The sequence below is a fragment of the Coffea eugenioides genome, chromosome 6 (assembly GCF_003713205.1).
Source record: "Coffea eugenioides isolate CCC68of chromosome 6, Ceug_1.0, whole genome shotgun sequence".
In the NCBI taxonomy this organism is placed as follows: Eukaryota; Viridiplantae; Streptophyta; class Magnoliopsida; order Gentianales; family Rubiaceae; genus Coffea; species Coffea eugenioides.
The window spans coordinates 48018004-48038691 of record NC_040040.1 but is presented as its reverse complement, the minus strand read 5'-3'; the positions used below and the strand labels follow the sequence as shown (position 1 = coordinate 48038691).

At 34.7% G+C, this 20688-nt stretch overlaps 1 protein-coding gene across 1 annotated transcript; it reads right to left on the bottom strand.

The window, feature by feature from the left end:
- Positions 1 to 7682: 7682 nt before the first annotated feature.
- On the bottom strand, positions 7683 to 13398 carry LOC113774288 (protein NLP3-like). The gene is made up of 5 exons (XM_027318840.1): positions 13216 to 13398; positions 12259 to 12746; positions 9544 to 9607; positions 8416 to 9450; positions 7683 to 8318 (listed from the first exon to the last, which is right to left on the bottom strand). The coding sequence occupies exons 1-5, from the start codon at positions 13391 to 13393 to the stop codon at positions 7873 to 7875; spliced, it is 2211 nt and encodes a 736-aa protein (XP_027174641.1). The 5' UTR covers positions 13394 to 13398; the 3' UTR covers positions 7683 to 7872.
- Positions 13399 to 20688: the final 7290 nt, after the last annotated feature.

Genomic DNA, 20688 nt, shown 5'->3' with positions numbered 1-20688 from the left:
CCAAATTTTTTTACTCGTTCGAACTCGAGCTCGGGCTCGAATAGCACTGATTCTGATCGAGTTCGAGCTCGACTATCGACTTGGGTCGATAGTAAATCTAGTTCCATCCATCATTAAGGCTGGTTTGTTAAGCCAACCCTACAGCCAGTTGCCTTATTTTAGTTGGGCCCCAATTGACATGTGAAAGATGTCCAAGCTGAGTTGTCTTGTTAATACTTCTGCCCACGGTGGAGAGTTCCCTCTACTTTCCAGTTTGCACACTAGAAGCAACCGACAAGAACCAGTCAAAAGTCATAACCACAAGAGTTGGTCAGTCCTGCGTTTTGCAGATAGCTTTGCCTTGGGGTTTTGGGACCCAAAACAACCAATTTCTTGATTAAATTTCATTTTTTTTTTAAAATTTCCCTTGAGACACGAATATGTAGCAGACACAATTTTTGGTCTTCCATTAGCGGCTGATGGGTATACAAAGGGACAACAACGTGCGCATAGACCTTTCATTCTTCTAGACTGGTAATTCTGCATATGCTTTGCACCCATCATTATCAATGGCATACAAGCATGGCCTTCTACGATCTATAACTTGCAAGACTTGTGAAAGGAATGAAAATCAATGCAAGGCTGTGGAGATAATATACATTTTGATCGTTATCTCTATTATGACACACAAATCCTACTTAACTGAAATTACCTCTCTTCCATTCTCACGTTCTCCCTTACTAATGATTTTTTTTTTTACTTCCAATTGTATATATTTCTGTATAATACATTTTTTATTACACATTACAGAAAATAATTATATTCACTTACACTATTTTTGTGATTCTTTCAAATAAAATTTTTTTTTGATAAGTTACACACGTATCGAGTGTGCCTGGATGACTAGTATTAATTAAAGCTCTAACTCCACTTTGCATCCATTAATTTTTTTCAATGGCTTCTCAATTTGCAGCTTCAATGTTATTTTTGAGCACGTTGTGTTCTAAACTTTCAAATTTATCCCACTTGGACCTCTCTGTTAACTCCATTGTGAAATTGACAGATTTTGCGCGTGGGCATAAACTCCACGCAAATGTTAAATCCATTTGGCTTCTCAAACTCCACGCAGATTTTGTACTCCATTTGTGACCTCCATTAGCAAATTTTTCTCTGTTAACTCCATTAAGAAACATTTGTTAACAGGTTCAATTCTCTTTGTGCCCATAACTTATTACTGTTCCCAACAAATTACGACCCCATGTTTGGTTTATATTTAAATGTGCTAAATAGGCGCTTATTGAAAGGACTTTGAGGAGTTGGTTTTTTTTTTTTTAAACTATAATTAATTTAGTAAAGCATCTGAACACGGGAAGTGCAAAAATTGTAATTGTGTATATTCACCTGATAAATTAGATATAATTTAGATATATTTGCACGTGCCCTGGCACATTTCTTTTTTTTAAAAAAAAAAATCCATTCACAAAAAGATAAACTTTAGTGGATGCAAATTAAGATCCGAAATGATCAGAAATAAGGAGGAGACGTTCAAAAAGGAAATTAAATCCAAGGCTAGCCAGCGTGTTGTTGGCAACTAAATCTAATCTATAACAATTTTTGGACGTCACCAAAAACTGCGGACAAAACCACACATGTTATTCATTAGGTTGGCGCAGGTTTTAAAAAAATTCAATGACTCAAGCTGTGCCATTAGGGGTGTGCAAAATCGAAAAATTTCGATTTACCGAAAATTTTGAAATCGGTAAATCGGAAATCGGAATTGAATTCGGGTTTTTCGAATTCATATATTTCGAATTTGGTTCGAATTCGGTAATGAAGTTTTTCAAATTGGAATTTCTGATTTCGAATTCACAATTCGAAATCTGAATTCGAATTTCGATTTTGATTTCAAATTCGTTTTTAATATATAAATATATTTTTTATAATGTAATATAAAATTTATATAATATAATATAATATAAAATTTATATAATATAATAATATAAAATTTATATTATATAATAAATTTTATATTATATAATTATATATAAATTTTTCTGAATTCGGTGAAATCGGAATTTACCGAATTCCGAATTGAATTCGGTACGAATTCGAATTCGAAATTGGTGAATTCGAAATCGAATTCGATCGAATTATTAGATACCAAAATTTCGAAAAATTCCGAATTCAAACTTCCGAATTACCGATTTCGAATTCAATGCACACCCCTATGTGCCATACTATCTCACAATCTGCACTCTTTGGCTTTTGAAGACCGCGGGGTATTTACAAATAGTAAAAACTAGAGATTATGAGCTTGCAGCTTTTTCAATTTTTTGTTTTGAAATTCATTGACTCCCAAGGTAAAAACCTTGTATTTATTTATTTACCGTAATGGTGTAAGGATGACATTTAAAAAATAAGGAATAAACAAGAGGATTAGAATTCAAGACTTCCCTAAATATATATGCCACTTAGTTTGTTTATTTTTTTATTTTCGTTTGTATGGAATGTTTTCTTGATTCGACCACTGGGTCAAACAATCTTCTGTGCTTCAGCCAAAAGCCACCGTAGACCTTAAAAAGAGCTCAATAGCGTGTTGAGCAATTACATGTGGTTATCAATTTTAAGATGCAATAAATTGAACCAGAAACAAAAGATATATATAGAACAGGTATTTTTATCTAGAACAATTGTCTAATAGCGTCCATTACCTGTTCTATTGTCCCCGTACTTGCAATGATATCTAGATTAACAGGACAGATCATTCAAAAAAAAAAAAGAAAAAAGATTAACAGGATAGATGTAAGCACTAAAATAATACATATTACTGTTCAAGATATACACCAACATGCATGTAACTAATAGAAAAATATTATTAAAGTTTTGGGTATATTTGTCGAAATCATTTTCAGATGAATTAGTTTTATATTTTTGACACTAGATAGTAGAAAGTTCATCAAAATAAAGTTTATAAATAGATAGTTAATTAGAAGTAATCCGAAAATATAATTGTTAGTTGCTACTTGGTAGTTAAAGGAGATATTGGGTAGTTATCAAGGATAGTTTAAAAAGAACATAAAGCTACAACAATATGTTTATTTCAAAATCCCCTTCCTCCAATTTTTTTTCTTTTGGTGGGACTCTCCTCCTTTATATATAATACAGATAATAATAAAATATATAAATTAATATAAAAAACGTAAATACCAAAACAACAACGTACAAAACACAACTTTTAATGCAAATATTTGTATGTTAATCTATTAAGGTCTACATTTATCATCGGGTACTCACAAGTCACAAACGATTTTTTATATATAATTTCTTCTCAATTTCCTTGGTTATTGGCATACTTTGCATTTAGCCTTGACAATTCAATTTACAAAAAAAAAAAAAGGAAAATTAATGTTTTAGCTCTATAGAAAAACAACTTTCTAGTTTTTATATACACTTGTACACATGAGGAATAGTTTTCTTTAACATTCCCAAAAATCTTATAGACTGCAACTGAAAAGAGTGAATGGCAATACCCAATGTTGGGATTTACATAGAGGACCTGCATTTCCACCAAGATTTTTCACTAATTCTATCAAAGATCAACGCATTTAGAATACATATCATGTCACATTTTTCTAAGATGGAGTAGATACTGGTACTGGCATAAACTAGCAAATTTTAGATGCAGGAGAGAGAAGTATAAAATTTGAATTTCAAATTTAAATTTTGATTAATTATCATGCATACTCACACACATTTCCTTTGCTTTGGTTGGACATTAAGACAAGAAACACGGTTTTAATAAGGCAAAACAATTCGTTTAGTCCCTCAGATTTCTCGCTTTTTATTTTCTTATTTGAGCTAAGAACCAAACCAAATGATCATTGGATAGGCATTTTTATAGCTAAAAAAAGTATCCAATTTATGAGGTGGAAGATATATATATAATGGCACATTGAAGTTTATATTTGCGTTAATTTTCAAAGAGTGATTCTTTTTGTATAACATCCAAAAAAAGATGATATTGACGATTGGTTATAAGAGGTGAAATCTTAATATTACAAGATAATTACCAGTTTGTATTAAGTTTTCCTGAGGTTCAATAAATCCAATATTTCTAGACATTTCCAACTGATTTGGTAAAAAAAAAAATTCTCTAGTAAATTCCTATCGTCAACCGATGCAAAGTTTTGTGTCCAAACTTTTTTTTTTTAAAAGGCGTGTGTCAAACTTAAAAGTGGGTAAAAGTCTATAGAAGAATTAAAGTGATGATGGAGTAATCAAAATAAACAAGGAATAAAGAAATAAATATTGAAAACTGATAGTAATTTTAAAAAAAGAGAGCTCTTCCAGGCTGTTATCATGACCAAAAAAGAGAAAAGGCGAGATAAATAAAACTTTTTCATAATGCAAGTGGGCTCCTGTATTTCCATCAATCCCCATCAGTCACCCAAGGGGAATTAATTCGGAACCTAATTAGATTTTATATGTGTTTGTGTATGTATTTTTTATTACTCGTCAAATATTACATTTTTCATTCCATAAAGTAAGTATACATCAGTATAAATCAGAATTGTTCAGTCTTTGTCTTTCTCTAGCCACAGATTATAATCTTTTTAATATTTCTATAGACGCTTTTATCTCATAGGTACTGTATGCATGCATCGCATTAGCCATTAGCAAGAATCAAGTGTTTATCTATAACAAACACTTGAACAGACGTGATGGTTGTTGGATATAATGTTCAAAAGACTGATGCCATATATCTCATAACGATCCAAAAGAAAATATCTATGACAGACGTGAAGTCAATAACTTGAACAGCCTTAATTTTCTTAACCAAAAAAGAAATGGTTGTAACGCTCTCTTTTGGAGTTTTGCAGCAGAGCAAAACAAGAGAGACGCATTAGGCAGCAAAAAAAATTAAAAAACGAAAGAGGGGGAGCTTGCTGCAGAGTGCTCCTGAGCTTGAAGTGCTTGAGGTAAATGGGCTTTTCTTCTTTCTTTCGTTTTTAAAATTTTTCTCCTCTCCCTCTCTTTTCTGGGTCAGAAACGGATTTTTTTTTTTTTATTATTTTTACTGTTTTCCGGTTTTAATTACAATTACCGTTCGATTACCTCACTAAACTTTACTTCCCCACTCGGATTGGAAGGGTCCGGGATACTTCATGTAATGCTTCGAATATGCCCTCTGCCCCCACGATTAGATCTACTAACACGGATACTGTTCGTTAAATGAATATATGTGGTTTTTGTGAATAATTCATATAAATTCATTTAATTTAATGGTTTTACTTTGGTCAATCATTTAAAACCAATACTATAAATGGATAATCCAAATCCATTTAATTATGGATTATATGGATGGATAAATGGATCTTAATCCAAATTGCCATCTCTAGTTGTTCATGCTATACATAGGATCAGGGGTAAGTGTGATTAGAATTTTAATGCAATTGTCCAGTTGCTGTATTTTTTTTTTGCATAATATGGGTTCTCTTATATAATTTTATTGTTCTCACAAAATTTATTCTTATGCACTAATTCAATGTATAAATACAATCTCTTTAAGTGTACACTAATTTGTGAATGAAATATAACAACTGTACCTAATTGTATCTAACTCAACCATACATGTCCGATTCCGTATAGATCAAACCATGTTATTCTGGTCCAGCATGAATTAATAAGTTAAAATCCTCAAGCAAAAAACAAAAGGTCTAAATTACATCAATTGGGTCCATTTGTGCCATTAATCTTTTTTTTTTTTAAGTCTGTTATCACTATCTACACCTACTTCTACTCCTAGTCCTATTCAAATATAGGGATGTGATCCAACAGGGTCATCGGGAATCAACGGGAACTCAATCATCATGGGAGAAATCACACTAAGTGACAACTTTTTGATGGGAGGCAAGATTTGAATCCTTAACCTCCCATTCCACAAAATATGGTGGCGAACTTCTTTAGAGGAGGTTGGTTCATTTGTGCCATTAACCGTTTCTAGCGATTTGTGAGTTGAAACTTGAGACGGGTGTGATTCCCCGGGCCTGCCTGGCGAGATATAGGCACAAGGACTAATTTGGCATATATCCTTATCACGACATGGAACAAAATGCGTCCTTCTATGAGGACTAAATTAAGAACTTGAAGAAGAAAATTTTTTTGGCAGTTTCAGCAATGTGTTTCTCTTCCTTCTTTTTATCTTTGTTTTCATTTTTTTTTTCTAAACAATGAAGTACACAAGGTGGGATAACAACACACAAGGAACAATTTTACCAATTTTCTTGTATACCTTTTGTCCGGTAAAAAATCTAACAAAAAATTACCAGAAGAGATCGATTTTTTATATTGTTTGTTTTCTGGTAATGCATTTTCTCTAGTATTTTCCTTTATCATTTAGTTATTATGTCTCCTTTTAATGGCTGTTTTAGAACTGTTTTCTCAATGGCAAAAGAAAGTATCGCTCCGTCTTGAAATCCTACGTGTTCCAATAATTAAAAAACAGTACGCTATGAATTGTATAATTTCTTTTCTGAAAAGCTCCAATTCTAAGCACATCAATTATTGTTTAAGCCAATTATGAATCTTTAACATTTGGAGTTTACATCCTTTGACAAAAATGCTAACGAAAATTTGAAAATTTCTGCCACATAAAGTATCAGCACATCATACACATATAGTTAGCATAGCTCCTAGAACATGTACGCATAAAAGAATGTATAGTCCTTTTCGTTCTTGTAATCGAGCAGGTACGTGAAAAAGTGACTAGTGATTGCTAACCAATGATCAATGAATGGGGAAAAAAAATCTCCGAATTGAAGGCATCTAAATCTAGATCCATACACAACAACCAGTCATAAGTTATAACCACGAGTTTTTGGGGCTTTGGGACCCAAAACAACCAATTTCTTGATTAAATTCCATTTGTTTTTTTTTTTTTTTAATTTCCCTTGAGACAAGAATGTGCAGCAGATGCTTTAATTTATTACACTTTTTCCTTTCTTTGCTCCATGCACAAGTTTTGGTCTTCCATTAGCGACTGCTGAATATACAAAAGGACACAAACGTGCATAGACCTTTCATTCTTCTGGACTAGCTAGTAATTCTGCATCTGCTTTGTACCCATCATTGTCAACGGCATATAAGCTGTGGAGATAACTTGCTAGACTGGTGAAAAGAATGAAAATGAATACGAGGCTGTGGAGATAATTAATAGATGACCATTAATTAATAGATAACTTGTTTGTAGCCTGCTAGTATTCTGTTATTCTTGTTCCCCCTTTCTGCCAACTACAGGTTATTCTTCTTCCTTCTTTTTTTTTTGGGGGGGAGGGGGGGGGGGGGGGGGTTGTTGGTGCATAAAGAACTACAATCCGATGACAAGAATTTTGTTTCCTTAATCGTTTGCTAATGGCTTTCCAATTTTTTGTCCAATTTTTTCCCCCCATATTAGACACCTGACTACCAACAACCCACTTAAGCTCCTTGCTGGACCCCCACCTTTGACCATAAAGCCCAAAACTTGCCGGTTGCAACTGAGCCTTAAGGCCAATAATAAAATTGGAAGTGGAAGTCTTAAACTTGAAGGCTCAAAAGCTTAAGCTGATGAAAGTTTTGTTTGTTTGATAATCAACTTGATTTAGCCACCCAATTGAAATATCCCAATTTGAAAACGCTATTGTCATTCTAAAATAAAATAAAATATTAACTTGGTTATATATCCAAAGTTCAGCGTACTCTATGTTAAAATCAATTGACTTTAGCCATGCAGTGCAGTAATATTTAATATGGATACAAAAAAAGTATAATATTGATATCAATATTGCTCCCTTCCGAGCTCCTAACTCTCCTTTCCCCTCCTGCTCGACTTTTCAGTATATAATTCTTAAAAATCTATTGATCTCTCTTACTTGGACTGTCCTCAACAATATACATTTTGATTGTAGTCCTACCTAATGAGCTCAATGTGCTCATAGACGTTCTCAGATCTCCATCACAGGTTATCCATATCCGATCATCATCTTCATCCTGATACTCAATTATAAAACTCCCCATGGCTACATTCAGTCGCTGTACTACGTTTTCCTCCAAATCGATTTTACGGGCAGAAAATGGAAGTCTGAACTTTATCATGCGCCCTTGATATTCTGCCTTCACCCACATGCCATTATCATCTTCTACCCTCGTTGCATCTGACCGGTGGTGTTCATGAGTATCTTCCGTAGAAGGTTGAACAGTTTTCTGTACAGCAAATGCTTGACTAACCTTTCTTGCTTTACGAGGTGGCCATCTCTTAATACCGTACTCCCTACATATACGCTTCAATGTAGATCGACTAACTGCAGATTTCAAAAAGGAAAACTTCAGTTAAGGAAAAAGCCTTTACAACATTTGAATACAATTCTGATCTAGAGAAGTGCTACAGTTAAGAATTACCTCCAATATGTTTTGCAGCATCTTCAAGTTTCCTCGTGGAATTTTGTTCAAGAACCTCACGAGTAATTCCAAGGTCGCTTTTTAAAGTACAACTAGGCTTTGGCACTTTTAAATTAGTCACTTCATTGTCCCTCTGTTCTATACTAGCACCATCTCTTTGAGGATCTTCCACAATTGGTTCATCATGTTCTATGCTGACCATGTTTTGCACGAGCTCCTGTCCAGTTGTACTTGGAGATCTAACAATTCCATTTTGCTGTTCATAAATACCATTCGTAGAATTGTGCGCAACATCAACTGCTGCAAGATTTAATTCTTGATATGATATGTTGACAAGGCCCTGCTCGTGCTCTGGTCTAGGTGGAGATCCAAAAATCCCAGTCTGCTGTACATTTATATAAGCATTTGCAGTATCAACTTGTTGAGATGAGAAATCGAGTTGCATCATTCCGTCTCCTCCTTGTGCTTCTTCAAGCCTAGGTTGAGATTCGGTGCCAGTAGTACTGCAGATTTCAAAAGAATATTCATCCTCTGGAGAGACCTTTATAACCTCAACAGTCAATTTCTGCCCCAATTCTTGTCCTGAAGCAATCTTAAAAGAACTTCCGAGGTGTTCTTTCAATGTCTCCATTATGCTGTTCAACAATGTCCTAGGATCCCTAGTGTCTGCTTCATCTTCATCTTCATCTTCTTCATTTGTAGGTAAAAAGAACTCCAGTACGTAAATGCAATTGTTTGGGCAAGAGCTCTGCAAACAAACTGCAAAACAGGCAGAGTCCCCATTGTGTCGTGCATTGGGTACCAACGGGTACTCTGTTATGCTTAATTGTCCTACATCCCTACAAAAGCATGCACTTTTGGATGAGAATGCTCTCCCAACTACCCCTTGTCCCTTCCGAATAAAATCTACGCCACGATGATGACTTAGGATTTCTCCAGAAATAGTCCAAGTTTCAGTAGCATCATAACTCAGTCCACGTATTTGCCTCACCTTGCTCAATGCTTCGTCAATTATAGCAATTTCTCCATCTTGACCTGTAGATGAATGGCTTAAAAGTATTACCCTAAAGCTTCAGCCAAGATTATGTAGTATAAAAGGAGGAAAAAAAATACTTAAGAGGTACTCACATGAATTTACTTCTGCAGGGGGGCTTACACAAGTAGTCGTCAGATTCACCTCCGGTGGTGGACACTGCAAACACATTATCCATGGGCCATGAATAAATTAAAGTGTTATTTACAGGTTTCAAAGTGTTTGCTTTGGCTTTTAAAAGCTGTTTGACAACAACATATTTGCACTCCGAAAAAAAAAGGATAACCTCTTTGAATGCTTAGTCAACTAATTTTGGTATAGAAGTTCCGAAAAGCCAAAACCTCCTTCAAACGCCATAGATTTTTTAGAATCAACATCTTTCGGTTAAAAAATAACTGAAAAAGAGAAGATTAATATGAAGGTGATAGTCACCGTAGTTTTTGCAGTTATAAGCAGTAAAAAAATTGGTTATTGATACATTGAAAAGAGATCTCTCATTTGATTAATTTATAAAAGCATCTCTCCTACCACCTAACAATTAGAAACCCATGACCTCTGGAAACCACTATTTATCCCCAAATTTGTAAAGGACATGGAGACATACAAAATTCATGCCAAGCATCCCTCCTATTCAAGTTAGTTAGATTTATCACGAAATTCTTATTAAGTGCCATGCTACCACAAATCTTGCACTATATAACACACAAGGTGACAATGGTTGGTTATGTTATAAATTACCCCCTGTGTCCATCACCTAGTTCAAATAATAAATTAATTAGTTATCTTTACATTAGTCATCACAAACGAATTATTTACGACCTGGGATCCGTCCTCTAAGCTCATCTTTATATATATATATATATACTAGGGGAAAAAGCCCGCGCCATGCACGGGAGTTTAATACCTATAATTAAGATAGTTAATAATTATTATTTAGTATTTTGTAGTATAAGAATTGAAGTATGACAATTTTATTATGTGATATTAAACAGAAAAATCATAAATTACATATTGAGTAAAAATATATAATATGCAATGAAATATAATTATAAAACACGATTAACCACTTTGCGTCTAATCTAATAGAATAAAAGATTTACTTATATCTGCTCATGCACTTTAGGGATATTAAAATTTGTTGTTTAGTTTGAATTTGATTTTGATACGAGGGCAATCCACCTCATTATCTTGTCATATAAGTGAGATTTGAACAATTAGCATACTTGAAGAAATCATTGCTAGTGGAATTTCAGTTCTTGCAAGCCAAATTCTTTGATTTATATTGATTCCAAGGACATATCATCATGAAACATTCACATTGACCGATCAATCAATTATGATTTATTGTATGATTTAGGACATATAGCAAAGCATCTCCTTCTCGGTAGGGGTTACAATCATAAAACATCAGTTTTTGACCTAGTTGCAAATATATAAAATAACTAACATGCTAATCTAGATGAATAATTACCTCAAAAAAGTACTAAAACATCTTAATCCACTCAATTCAAGAAAACAATTAAAAGTAATGAAGTACATACTTTAGATTTGCAGCCAAATAGTTTTAAGTAGATAGTTAAACATATTGACAAATCAAATGAAGTAAAAAATTGCCTAAATGGAATCATCAATAAAGTAGCAAACAATTTGAAAATTACCGTAACTAATAGTTAAAACAACAAAAGAAGTAGATGCAATCTATAAATGAAAAAATTTATGATGATAAACTTATTCTAAACCACAAATAACAATTAACAAATGTGATTTCCTCCCTATCAAGCCTATCTAACATGGGCAATTGAATTAAAAATTTAAAAAAATTATTGCACATACAACTTGCAAGATTACAGATTTTTTACAACAAAAAAAGTAGATTAGCTAAAGAAAACATACCTATTGAAAAAGATGTTGCAAAATGGGAAAGAGGAGTAACTAATATAGCAACATCTGAATTCAATAGACTACATAATTGTAGTGAAACAAAGTTATAAGTAAATGAAATGGATTTGAATAGATGGGGGTTAACGGCCAAGAAACCAAACTTCTCTACTAATCAGTATTAATTGTGTCTTAGCATCTATATATCATAAGTTTGCAAATAACTGATAAGAATGGCTTTAAGAAATTAATAGACTTGGATGTTAATCCAATTAAATGATTAAAAGGATTTTTATGTAATTCCACTAAAACACAAGTAATTATAAAAAAAACCAAATTAGTTATAATGATTCATATTCAATACTCCAATTGCACTTCAAATACTCTCATATTCCCAAAATAGCCCCACCCTTGCGGTTGAAATCTTTGCCCTTAACTCATTCCTTATAGTAACGGCCGAGAAATCAAACTTATCTATTAATCAGTATTAATTGTGTCTTAACATCTATATATATCATAAGTTTGCAAATAACTGATAAGGATGACTTTAAGAAATTAATAGACTTGGTTGTTAATCCAATTAAATGATTAAAAGGATTTTTATGTAATTCCACTAAAACACAAGTAATTATAAAAAAAAAACCAAATTAGTTATAATGATTCATATTCAATACTCCAATTGTACTTCAAATACTCACATATTCCCAAAATAGCCCCACTCTTGCGGTTGAAATCTTTGCCCTTAACTCATTCTTATATAGTATAAGGATATGGGAGGGAGTCTGCACCCATTTCATATATATTATCTAATTTATTGATAAAAATTATACTAATAATTATATAACTCATAAATGATAAACAACACCACCCCCAGGTCCTTGTCAGCAATAGGAAAGAAGTAATTAAGCAACTTAAAAAGAGAAAGGTCAAACCTCAAGCTTCTCCAGAACCCGACGTCGAGGTAATCTGGTAAGAGTACATGGCGAAACAATTTCCAGTATACCAATGGGGAGGTGCTGAGTAGGATGATGATAGATTGGCAACACCCAGTATTCCTCGACACGGCTGACCGCATAATCACGTTGAGGATACTCTCTAATAGTGTAATCACGCACATTCCATACACGCTCAGGCAACCCACTGCGGAACACCCGACCAAGGGGACCAATTATAATCTCACCATCGACGGGTATTAAGTACGCCAAGCAGTGCTTCCTATATTCACATGGTTTCAAAAGGCTGGTCACATTGCAGTGGTAGTATTGGAGAGCAAAAGGCTGGTCACGAGTTGTCAAACACGTTTTGTCCCCAATCTTCACCAAACCCCAAAACTGAACTAGACACCGCCACCACGATATTGCTTCCATAACAAGTTGTAGAACCCATTTGATCTGGTCCTTAATCACGGCACCGTCAGCAGCTGAAATAGGAAAATCATATATAAAAAATATATGAACTGTTTGTTTCATTTATTTAGTTATTAATTGCAGAGTACTCTGCAGATTGACCAGTGCTTTCGCCGAGACCAAACAAGTGAAAGAAAGGAAGTTATGTGTGTATGTACTCATGATGATCCATCATAAACTTTTGAGCAAATTGCAGTTTAGAAAAATTCCAAATTATACTTTGAGAGAGCCTTCCAAACTCAATCAGCACATCTGATGATATATCCAACCTAAACCTATATGAAGAGCTCTAAGCGCCGCCCCCTTTGTACCTTCCAATTGGATGGCCCAAGCCTTTGTATCTTTCTAACATCCATATAATTAGTTACCTCAATAGTCCAACAAATTTAATAATCTCTCATAGGATAATTACTCCAACAAAAATATCCACATACATATTACACTATGAGAGATTATATATGAAAGAACTCCATACATACTTACTGGCTGAGAGATGATGAGGCTTCCCGCAGCCTCCTTCGTCATTGCCGCATGTGCTCCAGAAAACCCAGTTGTGCTCATTATAAGCGTTAAATGAATGGGAGTATGATAGTTCACAAGGCCCCAAACCTTCCGTAGAAAAAGGAGGGGAGGGAGAAGTTTGAGCTTCCATTATTGCCATTTGTAGTTCCCCGATTCTCAGTTCCTTAGGAAACTAACACTACTGTGTGTGTTAGGAAACTAATACTGTGTCTGTTATATATACACACACTCGAAGACTTCAAGGTCAATGGTCGACAAGAGAAAAGGGACTAACAGGAAGAAGTACAAACAAGCGAAATGACGAGGAACCAAACAACAGCGACCAAGGGTTCAATAGGTTCGAAAAGCGACCAAGGGAACCAAAAGATGAGCTTAGAGGACGGAGCCCAGGTTCAACAGTTAATGAAGAAGTTAGCTGTCGTTTATGGGTAAAGATTAATCTATTGCACTTTCACCTAATCAGGACCCCACATCAGATGCTGTACAGATCGAGGAACGAAGGTGATGCTCATCAGGGCCCATACGTCACTAGCAAGTTGTGGCATTTTCTTATAATAACTAGGACGGAGGTGCCCAGTTTAGTAAAATAATTTGTACTAATTCAAAATGGATCATCAATGAAATTTGTTTGTTTTTGATGGAATTTAGTTACAGATAAACCCAAAATAAAATATTGAACCAATAGCTATGTCATACTGGAGACAGATTCTCAGTAGCTATGTCGTTACTAGAATCAGCACTAGAGGAGAGCCAATATTGGAATATGATCACTGAGATCAGAGGTATGCTGAGCTGCGATTGGGAATGTAGAATAGAACAAACATGGCGAGAGAGGAATGTTTGTGCTGATCGCCTTGCAAAGTTAGGAAGAAGTTTGCATTTTGGTCTGACTATGTACAGGAACCCACCAGAGACTCTTAAAGAGCTTTGGTGTCTGTTGCGGGGCAATTCCTGGACTTGTGAATGGTAATGTACATTTATGAAAGATAATTCAAACGCTTGATAGTTTTACTAACAATTTCTCATTAAGCATCAAAATTAGATATTACACATAGAGCATAAGTAATTTTATAATTATCTTTCCATTTTTCTTATTCATTTCTTCTTTATTCTTATTAAAATTTCTTTTGAATTTCAAATATACACACTGTTATTTTGTTATTTAATATATCTAATTATTATCAAATTTTATAAACTAAAAAGTTTATGTTTAGTAAAATTATTTTCATAATTTCTATTTTTTAATAAAAATTGATGCACAAGAAGAAATTAATATCAATAGAAAATACTTGAAATTGTTAACGAATGCTATTTATTATCTTGTGCTAACTAATGATGACCAAACATTTTTGGTAAGAAAGTTATTTGACCATACAAGGAATTTTTTAAACAGATTACTCTTGAAGTTGATACATAGTATTAGGATTAGAAGACGAGGAAAAGAAGATGTAAAGATAATAAAGAAAAGGCGAAAAAGAAGAAAGAAAAGAATGAAAAAAGATTATTAGACAGAACCCCTACATTGAGGGAATTATTATCTTTTTGCTTTGCACATACAATTGTCTTTACTTGCAGTAAGCAATTTGTAGGCTTTGAGAAAAGGGGCCGATAGGAAGAATAATCGAAATATCATTGAAGCAAGCAAAAGCTAGAACCCAAATGGTACAAGTACAAAGCCTTCACATGGCTCTAATGGTTGAAGCTGTCCCCGACATTATTTCCAAAACAAAAAAAAAAAAAAAAAAAACCCGCAATAGAACTTAACAAAACCACAGATTTAGGCCCACTAAAGTCTAGAAAAAGGATTTTTCAAAAATTTTGAATTGTCACTCGATATTGGATTTAGTTATACCGAATCACCTAAAAGTAATTTTTGATCTTTAAAACACAAATTAAAATCCTTTAATTAGACAATTCCATGTCTTTCGAAATCAGAGAAATAAGGGTCTGTTTGGAACTTGAGTTTTTTGGGAGTTTGTCTAAAACTTTACTATAGTACACTGTAAAAGTTTTTGAAAAAATTTGTGTAGAAATTTTGTAAGGTGAAAAATTTTTTTGTAGAAGTTTTTTGTAATGTGAAAGGGGAAAAACTTTTTTTTTTCTTTTTCTTTCTTTTCTTTTTCTTTTCTTTCCTCTCTTTTTCTTCTTCTTCCTTCCCTCTCCCCTTTCCCCGTTACCAGCCCCCCTTCCCGCAGCAACGCAACACCCCCTACCCCTCCCCCTCCCTCTGCCGTCACCCTCCCTCTCCCCTTCCCCTTCCTTCCCCTACCACTCCTCTTCTCCCTCCACCGCCACCCTCTCTGCTCGCCACCCCTTTTCCTCCACTCTCCCCGCCACCCGCCACCCATATTCCCCCCCTCTTCCCCGCCACCCCTTTTCCTCTCCCGTCTCCTCTGCCTGTCACCCCTTCTCCTCCCCTCTCCCCCGCCGCCCCTCTTCTCCCTCTGCCCCGCCAACCCCCTCTGCCCGCCACCCCCTTTTCTCCTCCCCTCACCCATCCCCGTCACCCTTAGCAGCCCCATCACCCTCCCTTAGCTGCGATCTGGTCGCGCGACCAGATCGCAGCCCCCCTCCCCTTCACTTTTGCGATTTGGTCACGGGACCAGATCTGGTCGCGGGAGGGGGAGGGTTGCGGGGGACACGCAAAAAAAAAAGAGGAAGGCAGTCAAATTGGGTAAAGGAGGAGGATGGCAGGGAGAGGGAGAAAGGCAAAAAAAAAGAAAAAGAAAATGGCGCCGGAGGTGGTGATGGTCGGCGACGGAAGTGGTGGACTGGGTTGGGATGGTAGAAGAAGAAGAAAGCCAAAGGGAAGGGAATTTTTTTTATGTGTGTTTTGTGTATTGGGTTGGGATGGTGGAGGAATTTGTGTGTGTTTTGTGTATTTTGAAGTGTGTAGGTAAAAAATTTTGAGAAGTTTTTTAGATTCCTGTAGTAAAAATTGTTAAAAAACTTGTAGGTAAAAAACTTGACCAAAAAACTAGCTTCCAAACAGGCCCTAAGTTCGAAAGCTAAATTTGTAAGGAGAAAAGGTCGAAGTTTTATTCTCAAGAACCCCTACACCTAACAAAACCGATTGCAAGTTTAATTTTGTTCTTTCAATTTTAAGGCAAAACAATGAGTCAATCTATTGCTAAACACATAATATGTACTTAATTAACACAAAATACCCAAACAAATAAAAAAATTGCATAACACAAAAGACTGAAATAAAATGAAAGCCGGAAAAGCCACGAAACAACGCGCGCTCTGCCCACTCGAACGCACGCAACGAAATAAAAAGTAATTAAGGAAAAATATAAAAGAATAAAAGAAAAAGAAAATTGCAAGATTCAATTGCTCCTATGTCCCATATGTGTTACATCGATTCTAAAAAGAGAAAATAAATTAATTACAATAAGAATTGACAAATAGATAGACTAATGAAGCAAAAGTTGACTAATCTAGTCTTAGGACTTACTTAAAACTACCTAAAACAAGTTCGGTGGTAAATCTGAAAGATTGTAAAATTTGGGGTGAAATCACAAATGTGTCATCTTCTCCATTGAGACAATATGTCCCTACTGCTGCGTAACCTGCGTTCTTGTTTCTTCAACGGAACTTTCACCGGAAACTAGAAATCATCATCTCCGGCGAGCATTGGACTTGCCGGAGCTTCGCACTCTCTCTCTCTCACGCCCGAACGCACAATGCACACACCAATTTCCATTGGCCAGCCAAAAATAGAACAAAAGGAAAATGTAGAAGAAAATCCAAACAAAAAATCTCCGGGTCTTTGATCGCTTTCTGGCGAAGTCACGGGCTCCGATCAGCGTTGGATTGATCGGAGCTCCGCCCAATGCGCACAGATACAAGAGATTTGTCTCTTTACTTCAAGTTCTCGTTTAGGCATTTCTTCAAACAGTAGATGGGCATACGAAAATTCTAAAGATCTCATACAATTCCAACGAGAGAGACCCAAAACTTGTAATCAAAATACGATTTCAGTCCAAGAAAGCCAAAGAGTATACTCAGCCATGAAAATTGCAAATAAGTGCAGATAGAAAAAAGAGTCAAATTGAGATTAAAGTTGGAAAGGAAAGAAGAGCTCACAGTGCATTTTAAACGACGACTTGGATAACCTCCGACGACCCAGCAGTGGCAGCGGCTCCTCCTCTGTTTCCCGTCCGTTCTTTTTTTTTCCTATTATTATTATTATTATTATTATTATTTTGGCTAACAGTAATGGGTAATGGCTGATGGATTGAAAAAGGGGAATGTTTTGTGAAAGATGGAGCTGATGATTATGGATTGATGAATGAAAAAGGAAATCTAGTTCATGGCGGATTAATTGGGATTAATGGTGATGAATATAGGTAGTAGTGGTACAAGTCCTAGTGGTACAAGTCCTCAGTTTCTAGCATGCATCAAGGTTTTCAAAAATGGGATCTTATTTAAGATCCTCATTTTATCGTAGGAACACTAGGAACGATAGATCCTGTAATACTCAATAATTTGGGTAAAATATGAAAAGGTCCCATGTGGTTAAACTAAGGTATGAAAAAGCTCCTTATAGTTTTAAATCATACATTTCGGGTTCTTACGATTTGAACTAATTTCAAACAGTAATGAAAATCGTTAAAACTAACGGAAAATGATAAAATGACACAATTACCCTAATATATAAGTAATAAAAAATCTTCTTACAACCATCCTATTAAGCAAAACTAGGGAAAAATCCCCAATGGTTAAGCCAACCTACGGAAAAGTCCCCTATGGTTACATGTTGCTTTTATTTGTTTATTTTGTGCATAGGGATAAGGAAAGTTATATTTGGAAGTTCTTATTTATTTATTTTGTGTATAGAAATAAGGTGAGTTTTATTTGAAAATTTTTATTTATTTATTTTATGTATAGAAATAAGAGGAGTTGTATTTGGGAGTTTTGGATTTTTATTTGAAATTTATGAGTTCTAAGGGTTTTAATAGGTATATCAGCTAAAAATTTGATTTAATGAATCATTTTCCATGTCAATCAACCTCAAACTTGTTAATTTAAATGATTTTTGTCAATTTTTCACATTAGTTCAAACCACAAGATATTGGATTGTATGATTTGAAATCATAAAGAACTTTTTCTATAGGTTTGTTTAACCATAGGAGGCTATTCTGTATTTTAACTCTAAAAATACAATAGATATATTAATTGAAAATTTATTTGTTTCCAATACAAACACTCGCAAAAGAAACACGTGTACTTCAAACATGTTAATTTGATGATTTCCGTCATTCTTTTAAATTAGTTCAAAACATAAGGCATTGGAGTGTATGTTTTGAAATTATAGGGGATTTATCTGTATGTTCGCTTAACCTTAAGAAGCTTTTTTATATTTTACGCTAATATTTTTTAAAATTGCAATTCACATATAGAGTAATAAACAATGTAACTCATATGTAATTAATATAATAGATAATGTAACTCATGCGTAATCAATATAATTGTATTGTCAATTAAGGTTAAAATTGTGCTATCTAAAGTATATGGGGAGTCTAAAATTAAAATAAAAATCTTGGGACCATATGCAACATATTGTAATTTTTTTTTTTAAAAAAGTCCTGGTCTAGCCAAGGCAATTCAATTGGTGTTCAGTGGCCGTCTTTTTGGACAGCTTGAGCCATTGCTTGTGTTTTTCCTGTGATGTAGAGCGAGCACTCGTAGCAGGTTATCTACCTTTGGTTACGCTCTGCTGTAATTTGTTTGGCATTTCCAATGAAATCAAAAAGTAAAAGAAATTCAGCTGAATTAGCTGATTTGAACTTCCGGTAACCATCTTTTAAGGACAAATTTTGCAGTGTTTATGGTGAATTTGATGCATGGTGGCTATTGACGTTCGTTATCTAGTCTAGAAATCATTTGCACAGCAGTTTTTCTCAATCATTAACAAAAGAAATTCATTGCACTTAGTCATACAACACAAAAATTGAAATTCAAGTCATTCGAGAACACGTAAAAACTACCATCTAAAATTGAAGGTTTCATTGACTAATAACCAAGGCATAAATATCTTTTAACTCAATTGAGGCGAGTGCAATAACAATAATAGTAATTCAGCTGCTACACCTTGGAAAAGGTTTCCTTAATAAGTCACTTTAGTTTATTTTTTCATTTGAAGCCTTTTTAGTCAAAATTATGTCGTTTTATCCCAAGTAACAGAAGTCCGAGATAGTGGAAACAATGCACTGAGATCATTGAAGTGTGGGAGATAAAATCATCTTCATATCTACCATATTTTTCCAGTCAATGAAACTAAAACGTGCTGCTATGTAGGGACTAGGCCTGTATTTTGGCATGCTTTGCAGCAGAGCATACTTTTTTTTTGTCGAAACTATAGGAGAATTTCATTATAGTAAAGAAAATACATGTGCTAGCGGCTTAAGAGAACTATACAAAAAGTGTTCAAAGACACTGAGGAAAATTCCTTTCCTCGTCCACAATAATGCCTAAGGCATCAGCACTAAGTTTTCTGCTATCTATCATATTTTCTTCCCTACCCAAGCAAAAGGAGCACATGCAAAACAAACTCTGCATATTAGAGATATCATGTAACCATTCTGCTATCCAAGGGTCTATCCTGCAGCAGAGCATACTTCTTCATGGAAAAAGTATTGAATGAAAATGTGATGCTCAGAAACAAATTTATTATGCAAAGTTTCATAAATGTGCGATCAATTGACCAACATTTGGATAGTAGTCCTACCTAGTGAGCTTAGTGTGCTCATAGACGTTCTCAGATCTTCATCACAGGTTATCCATATCCGATCGTTATCTTCATCTTGATACTCAATTATAAAACTTCCCATAGCTAGATTCAGTCGCTGTGCTACCTTCTCCTCCAAATCGATTTTATGGGCAGAAAATGGAAGTTTGAACTTTACCATGCGCCCTTGATATTTTACCTTCACCCACATGCCATTATCATCTTCTAGCCTTGTTGCATCTGACTGGTGGTGTTCAAGAGTGTCTTTAGTAGAAGGTTGAACAATTTTCTGTACAACAAATGCTTGATTAACCTTCCTTGTTTTACGAGGGGCCATCTGTAAATACCATATTCCCTACAAATTAAGCACTGTTATGCATAATTGTTTTATATCCCTACAAAAGCATGCACTTTTGGATGAGAATGCTCTCCCGACTACCCCTTGTCCCTTGTGAATAAAATCTACGCCACCATGAGAACTTAGCATTTCTCCAGAAGTAATCCAAGTTTCAGTATCATCCAGTCCACATATTGCAGTCACCTCGCTCAATGCTTCATCAATTTTAGCAATTTCTCCATCTTGACCTGTAGATGAATGGCTTAAAAGTATTGGCATGGAATGAATAGCCTAAAGCTTAAGCCAAGATTATGCGGTGTAAAAGGAGAAAAGAAAATACTTAAGATGTACTCACATGAATTTA

Bases quoted from the DNA above. Each gene is read 5' to 3' on its own strand.
- LOC113774288 (XM_027318840.1), bottom strand. From the start codon at position 13,393: ATGGCAATAATGGAAGCTCAAACTTCTCCCTCCCCTCCTTTTTCTACG. The intron at 9,608-12,258 runs GTTTGACCTTTC...ATGTGTTTGCAG, and splicing joins GGGTTCTGGAGAAGCTTGAG to TGTCCACCACCGGAGGTGAA. The intron at 9,451-9,543 runs GTGAGTACCTCT...ATTCATCTACAG, and splicing joins CCCTGCAGAAGTAAATTCAT to GTCAAGATGGAGAAATTGCT.